Raw genomic sequence first — 18,295 nt, 5'->3', positions numbered from 1 at the left:
GAAGGTTATACACTGCCTTTTTTCGATCATCCACGAATTGTTAATCTGAGGTCATCCCGAATTGCATTTTTCTGCTTTCCATTCGGCCTTTTCACCAGGTCTCTCCGCGTACCGATGTGTTCCTCCAAGTCATCGTTGTGCTCAAGACGAAGACGACAAATTAAAACTAGGAGCAGTTACACTTACCTTTCAAGTTGAAACGACGGTCGTTTCGCGGTACTTTTGAAACTCGGTAGCGGACCCAATTAGAGAACCCCTTGATTTCCTTCAGGGAATAGTTCAATCGAACAGAGCAACATCAACCTGATAATAAACTTCCTCGTGAATACATAATTAAATACTTAATAAACAATATATAGGTTGTAGGTATATAAAGTGTTCAAAACCAAACCATGGATTACGCCATATGCAATAACAATAATATACTGTGAAGTACATATAAATAATAACAAATTGCAATGAACTATATACTCGTAACTGGACGGGACGAGAAACAATCGTTTGTCTCTCTCACACACACTAGTATCATTAATTTCATCGACAAATTGACGCATGATGCCCTCCCTTCTTCCTCGTTCCCCCCATCGACATATAATACATCGATTGCGCGTAGATACTGCAAGTAAGAGAGAAGGGAAAACTAAGAGGGCAAGCTGTCTCTTACGGTTAAGCACCTGATTGGTTCTTTCAATTTAATTTGAATGCGATCGCGATCGTCCTGAAAGACGTCTAATTTTATGCAACCAAAGTAACTAGAACAAAGATTTAAATTAATAATTAATATGACAGCCAGATCTTGATTTGTTTCAAGAAGTTATTTTGGTTGCATAAAAGTAGGCGTCTTTCAGAAGGCTTTTTATCATGTAAAAGTTTCCTGGCTACTTCTACATTAATATCACTGTGTAAAAGTTTCCTGGCTACTTCTACATTAATATCACTGTGTAGCGCTACTTTGGGTACTCCTTGATCACACTATATGGATCTCTGATGCTTCAGCTTAATTTATATGATAGAGAACTTCAAGATACCATTTTCCAGAAAGAATTATATACAGAGAATTTTTTTAAATGGGCTATCCGGCTATGTAACTAAAAAACTTATCAAGCGCCTGGAATAGGTGGCTATAATAGGCAACCAACTCTACACGAATTTTTAAAAGCTGATCAGCGTGTGCTATGGAAACAGTAACTTGATTCTTCAATGTCAGATTAGGTTAGTCTTTATTTTTAATTATTATATCAAATTGTGATTTTTTTAGACAAAAATGTATAGCAAAGACGATAAGGTTGAAATATTAACACGGTAGGTGGGTGGCAACAGTTTAAGAACTGTAAAAACAGCTCGTTTGTCCATGTCCTGTGTAATCTGGGTTGCCTACAGTCATCTGTTCAATGGTATCACAATTCCATGAGTGGTTTGATCTGTTTTTTTTTAAGTATACATAGCCGATATGTATAGATTTAAGAAATATTTCCTGTGGGTATTGAGCTCTTCATCAAGTTTTCAGTTCTTAATATTCTTTCGATTACTTTTGAGGCACAGCCATCCAAAAAATATCATTTGCAAGAACCCCCAGTAACTCTGGGTGAGTGTTTCTAATGGTGAACCAGGGTTTAGACAGTATTTCTGAATGATAATACAGCAGTATATATAATAATTTATTAAGACGTAAAATACAGAATTTGTCTGCCAGTTTAATTAACAAACGTCAACGTGATTCACAAGACCAAATTTGTTTTGTAAAGTGTAAAAATGAAAGGTTTACGACGTAACAAGCTATTGCAACCACAATTAAAAATGACAACGTAATGGGCGACTTAAAATCTACAACAAAAATTGATATGCTCTATGACTACGTAGTACGTTAAGTATTATTAATAATAATAATAATTAAAATTGGCTCGTATAACAACCTATTTGCTTAAAGCAACAAAAATAGAGACTTAAATTTGAGAACATTGATTCCTCTCTCCTGCACTGCACACGACTTAAGAAAACCGGCGGTGACGCTAAGATGCGCGGGGGCGTTGATATCTTTTTGTCCGTATGTGATCGAAAATTTAACATGATATGAGAAATCGGTTATTGTCTGAATATCTTCCGAGATATGTATGTATAACAAAACGACGGCAACTTAGCTCACCACTTGTCTTGATCCTAACTAACATTATGAGGAATTTGCTACATTAAAATTTCCCGGCTTAATACCCCCCTTTTCAGCGATTGCGACGAAAGGGAAACGCAACACGAATATTGTCGTCTTAAATCTAAATTTGTACGTAAGGCTAAATACTAAAAAAAAAAGAAAAACATTAGGCGGCGGGAGCACAAGAACAATAAGTTGCGTTTCTCGTCCGTCGCGAGTAGTCAAAGGGCCACCTAACCCGGGCAGTCGGGTTCTGGCGCGAAGGTCACGTGACGTGGACAGAAACAGTTGCACGTCACGCGATTTTCGCGCAGAACCTCACCGCCCGGGGGGTCACGTGACAGTCTGGCGCTTTAGCTACTGTAGTGTAAGTATCTCTGATTAACTTAATACTAAAATTATTTGGGTCACGTGATACACAGTAGGCACTAATTAAAATACAAGATCCCGACCTCAACCTGTACTTTGGTAATTTTGGGTTGCATTGCACTTTCTAGGAGATGAAATTGTGATGGGTCACATGAGACGGTTTCGGGCGTTCACCTTAACAGTGGTGCCACTTGACAACACTGTTCGATAGAAATTTACGCCGACGCCATCTATTGAGGTGCAGAGACCATGCGCGTGTAAAAATGAAGACTATCTTTCAGTACACACTAATTTCTACTCTACGATTAAAATAATAGTAATAATAAATAAAATACGAACAGAGGCGCTTATAATAATAGTACCCGTCGCCGGGTAATTTAAAAATACATTGGAATAATGTTACTCGTAAATGACACCCAGGATACCGAACGTACGTTAGTACATTTCGAAAAATCACTTACGAATAAACGAAACAAAAATACCTAGCTATTAGTTTGTGCTTTTTGGAATGTTGCCTAAACAAGTATTCTTTCTTATTTTATTGTCTAGACCCATTGTAACAATAAAGAGAGTTCTCGCTATTTTATTATGTACAATATGCAATTTCTCCCCCCCATTCCTCTTTTTATAGTACACACGGCAGATATGAATAAATAAGATGGGTTAGATTCGAGATTACCTTTAAAATTTTAACATCTAAAGTAAATGTACAATACAATTTGGTTTTCAGAACGTCAGCACCAAGATTCAAAAACTTCCCGCTTAAGACTTCTTCTCTTGAGGTTTAGAAAGACATTACGGTTTAAAGCTATAGATTTCAGTTACGACGCAGACAGACAGACAGACACACACATACGCATACACACTGATTGGATGGTGGAACGAACTGAACATGTACAATTGACGCAAAAAAAAAATAAAAAATAAATCGGCCAAGGACAAGCTGCGCTATGTCTACATTCATAAGGCAATACGAAAAATGATCATCCCCACCAAACTAGGTACGTTTAACCGACTAAAAAACTACAAATACCAAATTCCGCAATTGACGATAAAACTTAAAAATAAATTATAAGGTGCGTAATAAGCGTAAACGAAATTCAAAAGAAAGGGGGCCGGTCATTTGGCAATTTGGTATTTCGACTGCCAACAACAACAACAAAAAGCGATGATAACAGCAATTTTTGGCACACCAAGAATTAATACGCGCGAGACTTAAGCGAAATACATCACTTTCTTGGTATCGGCGTGGACCGTAATCGCGCGCGCCATCGCTCCCGGCGTACGATCCTCCGACGAGCCGGACTGGTGCGAACCTTCGCCGCTAGAAAAAAGTTCATTTAGTACAAACATCCCTAAACACGTTATTTTAGTAAGCACAGCTAAAAGTAGGTGGCGCGCAGTCCTCTTTTAGAGTTCCACCTTAGATTCACGGTCAGTGTCCTTTTATTTTCAAACACAGCATGCAACTAGATAGCAGTCTACACTTAATCTTGCTCCAGTTTCTTGTTTTTCATTTATCACTGCGCCCTTCGCATTTCGAAATGTCTGGTCGTTTGCCATACCCAAATTTCCGCCAAGCACGCCATCCACCGTTACTTTATTATCTTATACATTACAAATTACCACCCTCTGTAGGAACATAAATCTGACAACACTGTATACATTGGCAAATTCGTCCACAGAACAGTTTTGCCTAAAACGTACAGTGCACAACATAAATAAAAAGTGAAGTTATAAACAGCAAAGTTGCCGCCCGTTTTGTAATTTATAAAACCTACTCTTAGATGGCGGTAATTTCCAAATTCCCAATATCTTAAGATATTTGTCCAAGATCTTTAAGTTAAATTTACGTATACAGGGCGATTCACATGGACCGTTCCTTGTAGAAACTTGACATTTGGTATACAGCCATAATCGAGCATTGCGAATTGATATACAATAATTTCAATGGCGCCGCTTCAGTAAATACTGGAAGTGGCATCATCTTGGCTTTTTTAAAATAGAAACATATTATTTTCTATTTTCGTGTAAATACGCTATGTTATACTGAATTCCTATCTGTCAAAAATCTGTCATAGTTTTTGACATATGTCAAATTTGACGATGCAAGGGTCCATTCAAAAATTCATATCTCTTAAACCGTTCGAGATAAGGAAGTGCTCTTTTATATAATCACATCCTTATCGTCTAAGGAATTTTTTGAGTGACTTCTGAAACTTTCCAGGGCTGCTGCGATTTTTTAAAGTTAGCAATCAAAAAATGTCCAGAACTATGTAGATTTAAATTTTCCGGTGCTTATTGAGCATTTTTTGAAAGTAGTATAAATAAAATTATAAAAGGCGTTTAAAAGTATAACAGGCGAAATTCTTTTCGAGTATATACGGAAGCGGCGCCATCTTGAAATTATTTTATTTCAATTTGCAATCGATTATGGCTGTAAACCAAATTTCAACTTTCTAATTCAACTTTAAGTTTAAAAACGAACGAGCTACTTGAATCTCCCTGTATTCTTAGTAGAATATAGTTCCTGACTCAAAATCAAACGACACGTTGTCGACCCTTATCCCTGTTAGTGGCGCCACCAAGTAGTGACCTTGGGAACCACTGATTCCAGTTCTAATTCTGAACTATGGCATGGTAATGGTTATCCTTTTGGTCCTAAAGTAGGCGTTTACCCAATCTCATCACATTTCTACGTAACGAGATCGAGAAGCGAATCCCTCTTGCTTCCGATTGGTTCATTTTGGGAAAAAACCAAGTATCCACAGCACTACACCCTAGCCACCTTCAAGTTAGTTCCTCAATCGGCCATCAAGGTCACTGCAGACGCGTTGAAATTAGATCCCCTATTAGTTCCAAGGTCACTTGACCTGGTGGCGCCCTCTGTGTCGTTTGAGCTTGCAGAAAATAAGTTTTTTTTTTGTTCAAAAATGAAACTTTCCGAGACTGAAACTAACTACCTCAGTAACAAATGAAAATGTTTTGTTTTCTGTTATGGATCATATATTGTAATATTTAATTTATTTAATAATATCTCAAGAGATATTTTTATTTCATCATTATATTTAAATACAGAATATTTGAAAATTTTCTGTGGTAATTTTGACAAACTAAAAAACAAGTAGTGTTCAGCTCTGTTTCAACGATTAAATTTTGCGTAAACGCCTCGTATTTTTAAAACGTCGTGCTTTACCTGTCGTGCTCTTTCTCGACGAGATGGTATCGAGCGCGAAACGCGACGAGGTGGGCGTAGTAGGCCGGCGCCGGAATGGAAACGGAACGAGTGCAGCGCACGTACGTGTGGCACAACTGATACGTGAGACATTGCAATTCGTCCGAGTCCAGATGGGAGTCGTCCCACAGGACGTGATAGTGCGACGGTCTTGAAGTACCCTGTAACACAATGGCATTGTTAAAAATCGCGATCGTCTATTGTTTTGTACGTTGCTAGTACAAATCTAGAGAAAAAATAATCACAAGGTTAACATGTAAATATAACATTCAGCTGTTTCCAGCGCCAAAGCGGAAAGTATTTTCGCTGAGAAAAAATGACAGACGCCAAATGACAGCTGCGCGTTCATACCGCTACATTGGCGCTGCGACAGCAGTGGCTCAATATAAATAACAAAACAATAACATTACATTTTTAGCGCACTTTCTGTATCCCTCCGAGGTTGTAACTACCCCTACAGATTTCATTATATTTAATAGAGGGGAGGTATTCCAACCCTCCAGTACTGTATGTTCTCCCCCAAAACGTTCAGTCAGTAATGTATGAAAAATTTCCCTAAAAGTAATCTTCTTAAGGCCGAACGTCTTGGGGAACATACAGTACCGAGGGGTCTGGGGTGTATAACATCCCCCCAGCACCCAAAAAGAATCTATTTTTTTTTTATTCACATAAACCCCAGCACACAAGAAGAATTAATTGTTTTTTTTTAATTCTCATTCCCCTGAAAGTTCTTAAGGGTTGAACGTCTTGGGGGATAACATACCATAGGGTATAGAATACCCCCCCCCCCCCAACCCAGGAAAAAATGGGTAATTTGCATACATAAAAATTCTTAAGGCCGAACATCCTGGAGAATATCATAGAATGCTGGGGGGTATGGAATACCACCCAGCACACCAGAAGAATCGATTCTTTTTTAAAAAAAATTTCCATTTTTTCTTGGGGGTATTCTTCGGTATGGAATTACTCCCCAGCACACAAGAATCGATTGTTTTTTTAAATTCTCATTCCAGGAGGAGGATCACATATGTTACCGAGGGTATAGAATATATTCTATACCCTCGGTATTGCATGTTATCCCCCAAGACGTTCAACCCCTAAGAACTTTCAGGTGAATGAGAATTAAAAAAAACAATTGATTCTTCTTGTATGTTATCCTCCAATATGTTCAGCCCTTAATAATTTTTATGTATGCAAATTCCCCTAAGAGTAATCTTCTACCACCCAGCACTCAAGAAAAATCGATCGTTTTAAAAAAATTCCCATTTTTTCCTGGGAGGGGAGGGGGTATTCTATAGATACCTTCGGTCTGGTATGAGGGTGTGGTATGTTATCCCCAAGACGTTCAACCCTTAAGAACTTTCAGGTGAATGAGAATTTAAAAAAACAATTGATTCTTCTTGTGTGCTGGGGGGTATTCCACACCCCCCAGCATTGTATGTTATCCTCCAATATGTTCAGCCTTAATAATTTTTATGTATGCAAATTCCCCTAAAAGTAATCTTCTACCACCCAGCATACAAGAAAAATCGATCGTTTTAAAAAAATTCCCATTTTTTCCTGGGAGGGGAGGGGGGTATTCTATACATACGCTCGGTATGGTATGTTATCCCCAAGACGTTCAACCCTTAAGAACTGTTAGGGGAATGAGATAATTTTTTTGGAAAAAATATCGATTCTTCTTGTGTGCTGGGGGGTATTGCACCCCCCCCCAGACCCCCCCGGTACTGTATGTTCCTCAAGACGTTCAGCCTCAAGAACTTTTATGTATGCAAATTCCCCTAAAAGTAATCTTCCTAAGGCTGAACATTTTAGAAGAGAACATATAGTACCCGGGGGAGGGGTACCTGAGCACCTGAGTCAAGAAAAATCTTGACGATTAATGTGCGCATGCGCAGTGCTTCTAATATAGAAAAACATACAGCAAATAGCTATGACCTTTTGGGATTTATGGAAAATAGAAAAAACTCGTAAAGAAAGTGGGAGGGACTCGTGAAAAATGGTACCTACTTGAATGCCCTGATGACTGCAAAGGTAAAAGTCGAATTCGGTCGGATGGGTGATGCCGACGTCGACGGTCGTACCAGCCGGAATGTTCCCGCTCTTGCCGCTCTGCTCCTTCTTATCGGCGCAGAACAGACGCGTGTGATGCCTCTTTTGTACTACGATGAACGTGATGCCCGGCTTATAGTCGGCCTCCAGTTTGATGCACGCCTCGCGAATCGCCGTCAACTCGTGCTGGAGCAGCTGCAGAAATTGCCCCTCGGATACGCCGTCGCGATACAATATTATTCTATGAGGTTTGTAACCGCCCGTCGATTTATAAAACATAATTAACAGCTCCCTGTAAAAAACAACTGAAGGTGAACCCGAATTGCGATAGTCGGAGGGGTGAACGTACCGAACCATGGAACTAAGTTCTTGTATAATTTCTTGGCGGTGTTGCTGGACACGAACGGTTGCTGCGTAGCGTGAGGGATGAGCGTCCATTGAACCAACAACAGCAGCAATAGAAGGCTTCTTATTATCACCAGCTGGTGGATGGGTGACATCGGCACCCAAAAATATCACCGGTTCGTTAAATATCTAAAACCGAAAGCTCGGTCATTCCGCAAAGCGAACTTATAAATTAAAACTGCTGAATTGACAAATGACACCTACATGGGGGCAGCCATGATGTGCACTCATTGTGCGCGAAATTCAAATTGGCCAATAAACAAACATAAATAAATAAATTACTGTGACACATGTCATTTTACAAGGCTGCAATAGTCTCAGCAGTAGGAAAATTCCCCTAGAAAATAACTAAAACGTGCACATCATGGCCGCGCCCATGCTAGGGCCATTTCTACCTCGTTTGATCAGCAGTCCGTCTTAATTTATACGTTCGTGCTCGCACCACTCACCTTTGGTCTAATGGATGGCACTAAAATACTATTGATTCCTCCTAATTTTACGTTGATTTTAAGACAAAGGTTGGATAGAGTTTGCGGGGAAGTTTTGTTTACATTTTTTGCTTGAACACATTGGGTGGCCATACCGAGTACAGTGTCGCCTACCCTTTTAACTTCGGCTGAAAAACAAAAGAACGTAAGCGCAAAAGCCAAGGGGGCGCGCGCGCGCGCTTTACCATAGACGGGAGTTTTTCCAGGTAGTACAACCACGACGAGTTGTAGCGCCTGAAAAGTCGACTTGAGATATCGAAACATTGGTTCCACTTGATCGGGACCGGTCGCGTACTTGCAGAAACACGGCTGACCTATTATCGGCATGCCCGCGTCGTTCGAGATCTTCTGTAGCTGCTGCGTAAAATTCCTGAAATAACAACGCGCACTCAAACAAAAATTGTTTATACAACGCGAAAGAACAATTGAATAACAATTTTAAATATCGTTGCAATATTCAAAAAGGCAAACAGAAATTTGATTCGGCTCATAAAAGGACCATGATTTTGATAGCATCACATTTTTTATGTTTGATGGCCACGAAATACCATTCCATCCATCTTATTACAACCCCCCCCCCCCCAGGTGATAAAAAAATTCCACATTTACTGCATTCAACCCTCCCCTCGACAGTGCGACCCGGTCATTGAGAGGGAGGGTAATACACCCAGTAGTATGACTTGCACTTAACAATCATTACTGCCAAGTAGCAACGCAAATGCGCACAACTCGACCTCCCCCCCCCCCCCCTTTAATTCCACCTCTTGAGTTTTGGTTCTTACCACTTACCTTCTGGCTCCATTTTAATGTTAAAAAACACAAAAGTGAGGGATCCGCTAGGCTGGGGGAGGGGGGGGCTGAATCCAAACAGACCCAGTCATTCAAGAATAAATTTGCAATAGAAAAAAGAACCTCGTACATTTCTCGAGTAGGTCATGTGTTCCCCTCGTACTTACCGCAAGGCATCTTCTCGCACAGTTCTCTGAGGAGCAAAGCACGCGATCGCCCACACTCGAATTTCGACGCCGGTAAAGAACTGCTTCCCTCGCATGTCCCACACGCCCTGGTTCGGCATCGCCTGCTGCTTGCTCTGCAAGTATTAAACACCGCGTATAACAAACGAGACTCCGAAACCGGCCTGAGCTAAAGAAATACGTCACGCATGCCCACATTTATCGCAAAGAATCGCGCAGAAACTCATGCTCTAAGTTACCCCCAAGACAAACGTACGACACCAATTCATCCAGTCTAATCTACGCTAATAAAGAAATACAACATGAAACTGACGTGCCAGCCCACCTGTCCGCTGAGGGACGCTACCCTGCCGCCGTACTGCAGCTTGGGAGGCGGAAGCACGCGACCGCGCACCTCCATCATGTTGTTGCTGATCGTCAGACCGAACTCTTGAACGTACGCGTCGTTGTTGAAATCGGCCCGCCGCACCAGGTTGTTAATCTCCCTCTCTCTGTCTGGCGCCGATCTGTAATTGAGCAAGTCAGACACTGGCGCCACCTACAACTTATGACTGTGAAGTGCTAACTTCACAGACACTTTCAAATTGGGGTTACCTAGCAGTGGCCTTGATCATCGTCGAGGTTTGCATGTCCGTCAATTTCTTTATACACCGCTGTCCGGCGACAATGTTGCAAACCTCTAACGGCAAGTAGGTGTGCTTGTGCTCTTGGCCGACTTGAAGGCAAGGTAAATGCGGATACCTCAATTTCATCTTGTACTTGTCCAGGAAATACTTAGCTACCGTACACTCTACAGTCTGTCCATTATCTAATTGTAAAGGGAATCTGTAAGGGGAACCACATCAAGCAAAGTCAATCTTAAGAGGACTCGACTTACGATTGCATTTGAGCCGGTCTTCGCGTGACGTTGCAGACCCTGTATTTTCGACGCATCGTGCCGCAGTGCGTTATCTCGATTTTTAAGCCCTTAATCTCCTTGGTAAATTTCACCCTTTGGCTGTCCGTCAGCGGTTTTCTTTGTTCATTAATGTCTCTTATATCTAAAACTTCGCACATAAATTCTATGACTGGTTGCGCCTTGTAAAACGCGGTTGCTGACACTGCAAGAAACATTCGAGACAAATTAGTGACGGTTGCCGGGGGGAGGGGAGACACTCACCGTCAATATTGAGCATCATCTTCCATTGACTAGGACGAACAGACTGATGAAAACCGAACCAGACTTCTCTTCCGCCGCCTGAAATCAAATTGCGAATTAATTTGTAAATTAGTGACACTGTTTCAAAATTAAGCATAAAAGCACACTAATTGCCAATTAGTAATACAGCTATTCATGTGCAAGTTGAACAGATTAGTCAAAATTACTACTAGTGCACATTAATTATATGATAATTAGAAGTAATTAGTAGTAATTATTTTAATTAAAAGAAATTAGGGGGTAGGGCCAGAAATTAATTAAATTAGAGACGATACTTCTGCAATTAATTATATGAATCATTTCCAGGATAAAGTAAAAATTAGTACGCAATAATTAATTAATGAAATTAGACACATGTAATTAGGTAAAAATATAAGAATTGTATAGAGTTTTGAATTCGGAGACAGGAAGGAGGGGGGGGGGGTCAAAATACTAATCTACACACCAAAACCACACAAACATGCAAAATTAGACATGCAAAAAATACGAAGATTGAAGAAAATGTATGTTAGAGCTTGAACCTATCGAGTTTAGAGAAGTACTTAATAGCAGGACGTCAACAGTTTACTCTTCCAGCACCCTTTCCCAAGCAGTACCCAAAGCACTTGCACCGCTTGTCGTAGCACTGGGTCACTACGAATTTTCAAGCATGCACACACAAAACAATCCACTGATCCACTACTATGTACAGTGTGTCCTATTTCGACCGCAGTGTATATCAGCTATATCGCTGCGTTTGTTTCGGAGATACAGGGTGAACACGAACAGATTGACTTTTAGATTAGTATTTTTCAAATGCAACACTCTGTATATATTAACCTCTTGGGGGGGGGGGGGGGGATGGAAGAAGAAAGTTTCGATGATATAAGACTCAGTACTATTATCATGATGACTTTCTCGAAATGGTAACAGAACCATTCAATAAACAAAACTCCACAAATCCATGGCCTACTATTTAAAAACCGTAAAAAATTTGTTTGACTACGCCACTGAATTACGCAGTGTTTACCTTTTTTCTATCTCACATGGGTAGTAAGATATAACATCTCAAAAAGTCAAACTTCTCGTTTTCACCCTGTATCTGAGAAACAAAAGTGGCAAGATTTGTTCTGTTTGTCGTATTATACGAAAATCTCTATCTTTAAAACAGCTGAGATATACTGCAGTCTCAACCAAAATAGAACACACTGTATAAGCATCCACAAATGTCAGAAACATGTTGGAAATGTGGAGAAAATTGGCAAAGCAGCAGAAAATGTTTCAGAAATGAAAGCTTGTGGGTCAAATTTTGAAACTTACCTAAAGGGTGATAGTATCCCTCGGGCGTGCTAAAAAAACTTCTACCGACCGGCGTGTAACTCATCGAAGGTAGATGCCTCATCACGACGTCGAGCGCCAGTATCGCCTCGTACGGTATCTGCCTGGTGCGGCCCTCGAGCGCCTCCTCCAGGCCGTACAGCGACACCTGCGCCACCCACTTGATCGTGACGCGAAACAGCCGATCCTTCCCCTCGCCGGGCAGCGTCACCTCCAGCTCCTCCCTCGAGTTTCCTATCGGCAGCGGGTCCCTCGTGTACAGGTTGTTGCGTCCGTCGAAAACTGGCTTCAGATTGCCGAAAATTTTGCTGTACGCGTGAACCATTGTTTCGATGATTTCCCTGTTTACCTGAAAGGTTCGCCTTAGTCGCGTCAAAAAAAACCATAACCCCCCCCCCACCACCACCCCGTCTAATTTTGTTGTAATCCACTTCAAAAGTAGGTGCCGTTAACAACATAACTAGTGCTTAAGCCGCCGCAAACAAAAACTAATGTTGAATGAACGCCCCCCCCCCCAACATTACAACCCTTAAGAACTCTTACAAAGATCTTAAAACAGTTGCCTTAGCAGCCTCCTTGGATTCTTTGGACTATCGTAACGGCTTTGAAAGCCCTAAGAAAACCTTTGGGAACAGTTGGCGACCCTTAAATGCACTTACAAACCCATAAAAATCTACAGGGTGATAAAGATTAAATACTCATGAGGGCCCTTAAAACACTTTTAAAGGTTCTAACAAGCCAATTAGAGGCTCTAAAGGCTCCCAAGCCTTTACAGAACTATCAAAACTCATAGATACTATAGAAGCACCTAGGAACAGTTCGTGGGGGGGGGTTCTATATTAATGTAGCCTCATATAAATCAAAAGTTTTTTTATCCAACCCCCTCTGTATTCTTGGCACCTAATTCTAAAATGGGTAACAACGAAATTAAAATTTGAGAGGAGGGGGGGGGGTAGAGGGTTACGGATAACTCACCTTTCGCGGACACTTATCAGGTTGTATGGTAACATCGTAGTGGTGTACGAAACCTCTCGGCATGGAAATTTGAAAGTGATTAGCTTTAAGGCCGATCGGACGGCCCTCCCGACCCAGGTTTGGACGACGCGGACATTGAAAGTGGGGCGGGTCGGGGGGCGTTCCCGTCGTTAGTGTGGCGCCAGCAGCTCCCGGTAACGCGACGGCAGTGCTCGTGCCACCTAAGGCACCACCAGATGTTCCCGCTGCAACAGAACCAAACTTTTTACAACGAAGAAACAAAAAACAAGTTCAATTTATTTTTTTCTGATCCAACACCTACTTGATAGCGGATCTGCGAATGTGGTTTGTGTGGTTGGACTCGAAGTTTGACATGGGGGACTGGACTGCCATGACTCTGAAAGAGAAATTGCAAAATTGATAATAGCTCATCTCTTCAGTGCAGGTACGAATTACAGGCGTTGTACTTGCAGTGACACAGTTCCATAGAAAGTGGACACCCTGTATAAAAATTACTATTTCAAATATTTCACTAACTGCTTTTAGTCCATGATTCCTTTTTGAAACGGGCCTAAATGTACAGGGCGTTCCTTTTAATGAAACCTAGAATCTACTAAATTAAGTATTTTTAATTCGGCAAGCAAAATTCGCTATCCCACTTCTGAGATAGTAACATTCTCGGTCAAATTTTTGGAAAACTGTCACTATAGAGATGATTTAATGTCTACCCTGGTAAGAAGTTATTCTAATCATAGGAGCAGAAGCACCTACCCATACATTATATTCTCCTGATACAAAAATTTAAGTCATAAACCTTGCTTGATGATGGAAAGATTTCCTCATTCATCATGTTCTCCTGGCAGCATAATGATTGTAGGGAGAGGGCCATTGTATTTTGTTTTACTGTACTCCATACCTATCGGTTCAATGTTTTTCTCCAAAGCAAGTTACTCTTGCACTGTATATTTTCGGAAGGGACCTTTGGAAGTATGGAATAGTACCAGGGGGCCATAAGATGAGTTTATTTATTAGTATACGAACGGTGTCACGTTGATAATAGTGATTGTGGGGAAAAGGTCATTAAATTTTCCTTTACTGGAGGGTAATCCATACCCACCCAGATTTTGTTTTTGCCCGATACAACTAATGCTCTTCATTCTTACAGGGTGCTGACCATAGAACATGGCGCCGGGGTGGAGCATTGAATACTCGAAAAAATAGAGAGACTGTTGCTCTTTTATCACGAGAAGACTCAGGGCTTAGCGATAAGCGAAAGAACGTACCTCTGAGGGGGGGTGTGAATACACATGCAGGATGATTGTAGAAAAAGGACCATAGTGAGAGGGGTATTCCATACCTTTCTGCAAATCTTCCAAGGAATCCTCTTACAATTCAAGTTAGAATATTTCCTATACAGCTTTCTTGGGGCTGATCAAACGAAGAGCATACTTACGGAGCAGAATAACAAAACACTATACGGCCAATGTTCGGTACTTTCAAGGGGATCGCTAGTGCGAAACAAAATAGGTCGATACGATAAGTCTGCGAATTAACTTCACACGATACCCCCTTATCATTACTTACATAATTCGATTTCTATCTCATTTTAGAATCGAATTTGGGTCACGCAATCTTATCGCGCTTATTTAACGGGGCCCCACACACATATTAATATTAATTAGGCGTCAGCGCCATCTACCTTAAACTGTCGATTTCAATCGGACTAAATTAATAACAAAAACGTGAACTATTTGTAAATAAAGCTCGGAAAACGTAAAAGGCGCGACGTTTGGGGAAAGGGGGAGGGCGGGTTAGATTAAATCAATAAAGTTTTTAGCAGACTGGTCGAAGGTCGATGAACCCGAAATACAGCGGCCTCTCTTTAAAGGGTATTTGGAACACATTCAATACACCCTGTATATAAAATCCACATCCCATTATAGAATATTTTCTTAGTAATCAAGGCCAGCCTTTTAAGTCCGTATCGATTTTTGGCGGAAATCAAATCGAGATAGCTCAACTTCGACGGCGACCACTCGGGGGCATTTAAATACCTCCTCGGTTTGACCTTAAAATTGAAAAAAACGCGCAAATGAAAGGTTAGGTCTTCCGCGAGGCCTCCTCGGTCGCGAAATTCGCCCGAATGGGGGTGAAGGCCTCGTTTTCGGTAAACGCGTCGCGAAAAGCGCGAAAGGGTAGGTGGACGATTGGAAACTTACGGCCTCCTGGTCCGGGATACATTTTCGAACTTAAAATATCGTCGCACAAACACACAAAACACACCACAAACCAGAAAAGTGTCTGTTTAAGTTACAAAGGCAGGCGGACATTTGCTCATTTGCACTGAACTGCCGTGACGTCACGCATTTTTACTACCTCACGCCCTACGATCATTTACCGTCCTTGTCTGGCGCTTTACTGACCGAAACAAGGAAACTTCGCGCATTTACAGTTACGTTCGCAATTGGGAACGAGTAGAGGCGATTAATGCTAGGTAACGTTCGTCTAATGAAAACCTGTGGGTGAAATTTGCTGCTTCGGATTGAGATGAATCAGATTTCTGGAAAATGTACACGTAAATCCAGTACGTCGTGGACGAAGTGCGCACGCGCCCTATCGACTTCGTCTGTTCCAATCGCGGTAACATATTATTGGCGACGTACGTCCCCGATTGCTCGAACACTTACCCGTTTGCGGTTGCATATTCGGATGATGGGGATGGTGCGGGTTTAATCCTTGGGGTCTATGCAGTAAACTGAGAGTCGCAATGTCGGGTAGTAATTGCTGTATCCCAGTCTGCATGCTCGTCAGTTCGGTATCGGCCGACATCCTACCCTAAAGAATAAAAACCACTCGTTACTCTCTCTTATTCATTCAAAATTTAGGCTTAATTTGGAAGTCAAAACGTCTTTTGTTGCGCGCTGCACGCAAATTCTTTCGATACGCAAACCCGCAAAAGGCGAGTTCGGCATAAACTCATTAAGCTTGTCTCGACAACAGCAACTGGTTCGAGTTTGGAATAAGTAAACTCTGCATTGGTTAATTAAAATATAGCTTTTATGAGACTTTCAAGCAAAAATCATAGTTCGAAAACTACACTCGCTCAATTGGACCCTTACTCTGCTTCGATTTGTGCCAAATTTGGCTTCGGCTCGCTCGGCATTAAAATAGAGCTGTCATTTGAACCAAAAGTAGTTGCGAACGAGAGACTCTTAACTCTGCTTCGGTTTCTGAAAGCATTGAAACTTTCAAGCAACAGTGATGGACCCAAATTCGGCTCGCTCAGCACAAATAGACTCGCACTATGGAACTTTGCTCCGCTTCAGTTTGTGCCGAACTCGCTTAATAATAGAGCTGCCATTAAACTATCATGCAATAGTGGTAGTTCCAAAACTAGTGCCGAGAGACCCAGCGAATTCGGCACAAATATATTCGCCCTATCAGACGCTTACGCTTTTTCGGTTTAAATGAATTAAAATAGATCTGCCTATAATAACCTCGAAAGCGCCTAGCGAGCAGAAGACTAACGGGAGATCAAATTGTCGAGTCACCTTTGGAAGTTCAAATTAAATATGATTTTCAATGTAAACAAAAATTCCAAAGGTAACTCGACAGCAACTCATTTTTGATCGCATAGTATACTGTATTCATTTTAAAAGAAGGTAGCGGTAGAAAGCATACGGAAACTTTGACTTTCACTGTGATTGGTTAAATAACGAGTCAGTATTTCTACGTTACAATAATTTGGGGCCGTTTTATATTTTTCCTGTGTGCTTATCTTCAAACACAGCGCCATCTACATACTACCTTCTTATAATGAATGCAGTATAGGATACCCCTACTCATGCCGAACTCGCCTTCGACTCTATTGCTGTCAGTTTCAAACGACACAACGATTAAAAGTGACATTTTTTAAATACAGGGTGTAAAAACAAAGTATCTTACAAAAATGGGGTGGCGAGGGGACCAAAACGAAAATTTTGTTCGACAAATTTAAGTTTCTTCTTTAACTCGGGAACCATAGGAACTATAAGGATGGAACTTGCGACTTTTATCCAGGTTTTTGGGTACGCTCTTTATAATGTAAACATATTTCAAAAATCCCCCTCTTTAGGGGAGTAACAAATTATATGGGAGGTTTTTCAACATGAAAATAACAAATCTAAATCGCTAAATAATACATTTTGGAAAAATTTCTTTTCTTTACTGCCCACTACCATCCAATTTTTTTGCAGTTGCCTGTTACACTCTGTATATAGACAATTACGCAATGCGTTTATGTGAGAATTTTCAAATTAAGAATTAAGAACACTTAGAAATACCAATCGAAATTCCGTGAAAAGGATCATAATTACATTGACCATCCTAATTCCTAATTAATTAGTTAATCGCAATTACGACCATGACCTCCCCGTTGGGCTGTCAATTTAAAAATGCGCGTGCTTGCAGAATTCGCCTACGTGATTTTTTTTTCAATTTTATGTCCCGCAACCAATAAAAAGTGTGCCCTTTGTGCTACCTGCGCTACAATCAGGACGTCACGATGACGTATGTGCCACTTATCATAAACAGCAAATTATCCCCTTTTCTGTGGATGTTTCGTAAAATTCGCGCCGAAATGCAATTTCCACTTACCCCATACATTTCGAGGGGGGCGAATTAATTAAAGCCGTCGCAGTTTAAAACAAAATACGTCGCCGCCGTCGCGATTGTTATCAGCGCGCTAATTGCATCACAATCGCGAACGTGTCGCTTTCGTTGCACATTTCCGAAACAACCGAAAAAAAAATCGTACCGCACAGCCCTCGTGGGTGGTTAAGATTAGGGTAGGCCAAAAGTGCGCCCCGTGCCCCCCCGGCGCGAAGCGGGGTGAATTCAATGTCAGTGAATCATAACATGTAACTTTCTCCCGCTCCCCTTTTGAACGAAAAACGAAAAAAAAAGATGGCCAGCTGGTTTTTTCACGGGAGACGAAATGCCTAGACCGCAGTCACGGCGGAACGGGAGGAAAAAATAAATAACAAAATTCAAGGCTACGCCGGGTTTGATACAAACAAGATACACACACACACTTCGCATCACTCACCTTGGCGATTAGGTTTATTTGATGATTGACAACGTAAACAGCATAATGCA

General features: G+C 41.1%; 1 protein-coding gene across 3 annotated transcripts; it reads right to left on the bottom strand.

Annotated features, from left to right (window-relative positions):
- Nucleotides 1-1,690: 1,690 nt before the first annotated feature.
- Nucleotides 1,691-18,062, bottom strand: LOC116180231 (protein argonaute-2). 3 transcript variants are annotated; one of them, XM_031500120.1, is made up of 16 exons: nt 17,795-18,062; nt 15,847-15,994; nt 13,482-13,556; nt 13,160-13,404; nt 12,167-12,533; nt 10,829-10,906; nt 10,547-10,769; nt 10,264-10,494; nt 9,995-10,175; nt 9,652-9,785; nt 8,881-9,065; nt 8,657-8,823; nt 8,152-8,336; nt 7,761-8,094; nt 5,712-5,911; nt 1,691-3,839 (listed from the first exon to the last, which is right to left on the bottom strand). In XM_031500120.1, exons 1-16 carry the CDS (start codon nt 17,801-17,803, stop codon nt 3,731-3,733), a joined length of 2,871 nt encoding a protein of 956 aa, XP_031355980.1. In that variant the 5' UTR covers nt 17,804-18,062; the 3' UTR covers nt 1,691-3,730. The 3 variants fall into 3 exon arrangements, with proteins under 3 accessions (XP_031355980.1, XP_031355979.1, XP_031355981.1); XM_031500119.1 differs by having other exon boundaries at nt 9,983-10,175; nt 17,795-18,061; XM_031500121.1 differs by lacking the exons at nt 15,847-15,994; nt 17,795-18,062 and adding an exon at nt 15,379-15,693 and having other exon boundaries at nt 9,983-10,175.
- Nucleotides 18,063-18,295: the final 233 nt, after the last annotated feature.

Source organism: Photinus pyralis, unplaced genomic scaffold (genome assembly GCF_008802855.1).
Source record: "Photinus pyralis isolate 1611_PpyrPB1 unplaced genomic scaffold, Ppyr1.3 Ppyr1.4_LG9, whole genome shotgun sequence".
NCBI lineage: Eukaryota > Metazoa > Arthropoda > Insecta > Coleoptera > Lampyridae > Photinus > Photinus pyralis.
This window is presented reverse-complemented; position numbering and strand designations above follow the sequence as displayed.

Coding starts and splice junctions, on each gene's coding strand:
- LOC116180231 (XM_031500119.1), bottom strand. Junction 8,337..8,656: donor TGCCATCCATTAGACCAAAG/GTGAGTGGTGCG, acceptor TTTCGGTTTTAG/ATATTTAACGAACCGGTGAT. Junction 8,095..8,151: donor GAACTTAGTTCCATGGTTCG/GTACGTTCACCC, acceptor TGTTTTTTACAG/GGAGCTGTTAATTATGTTTT.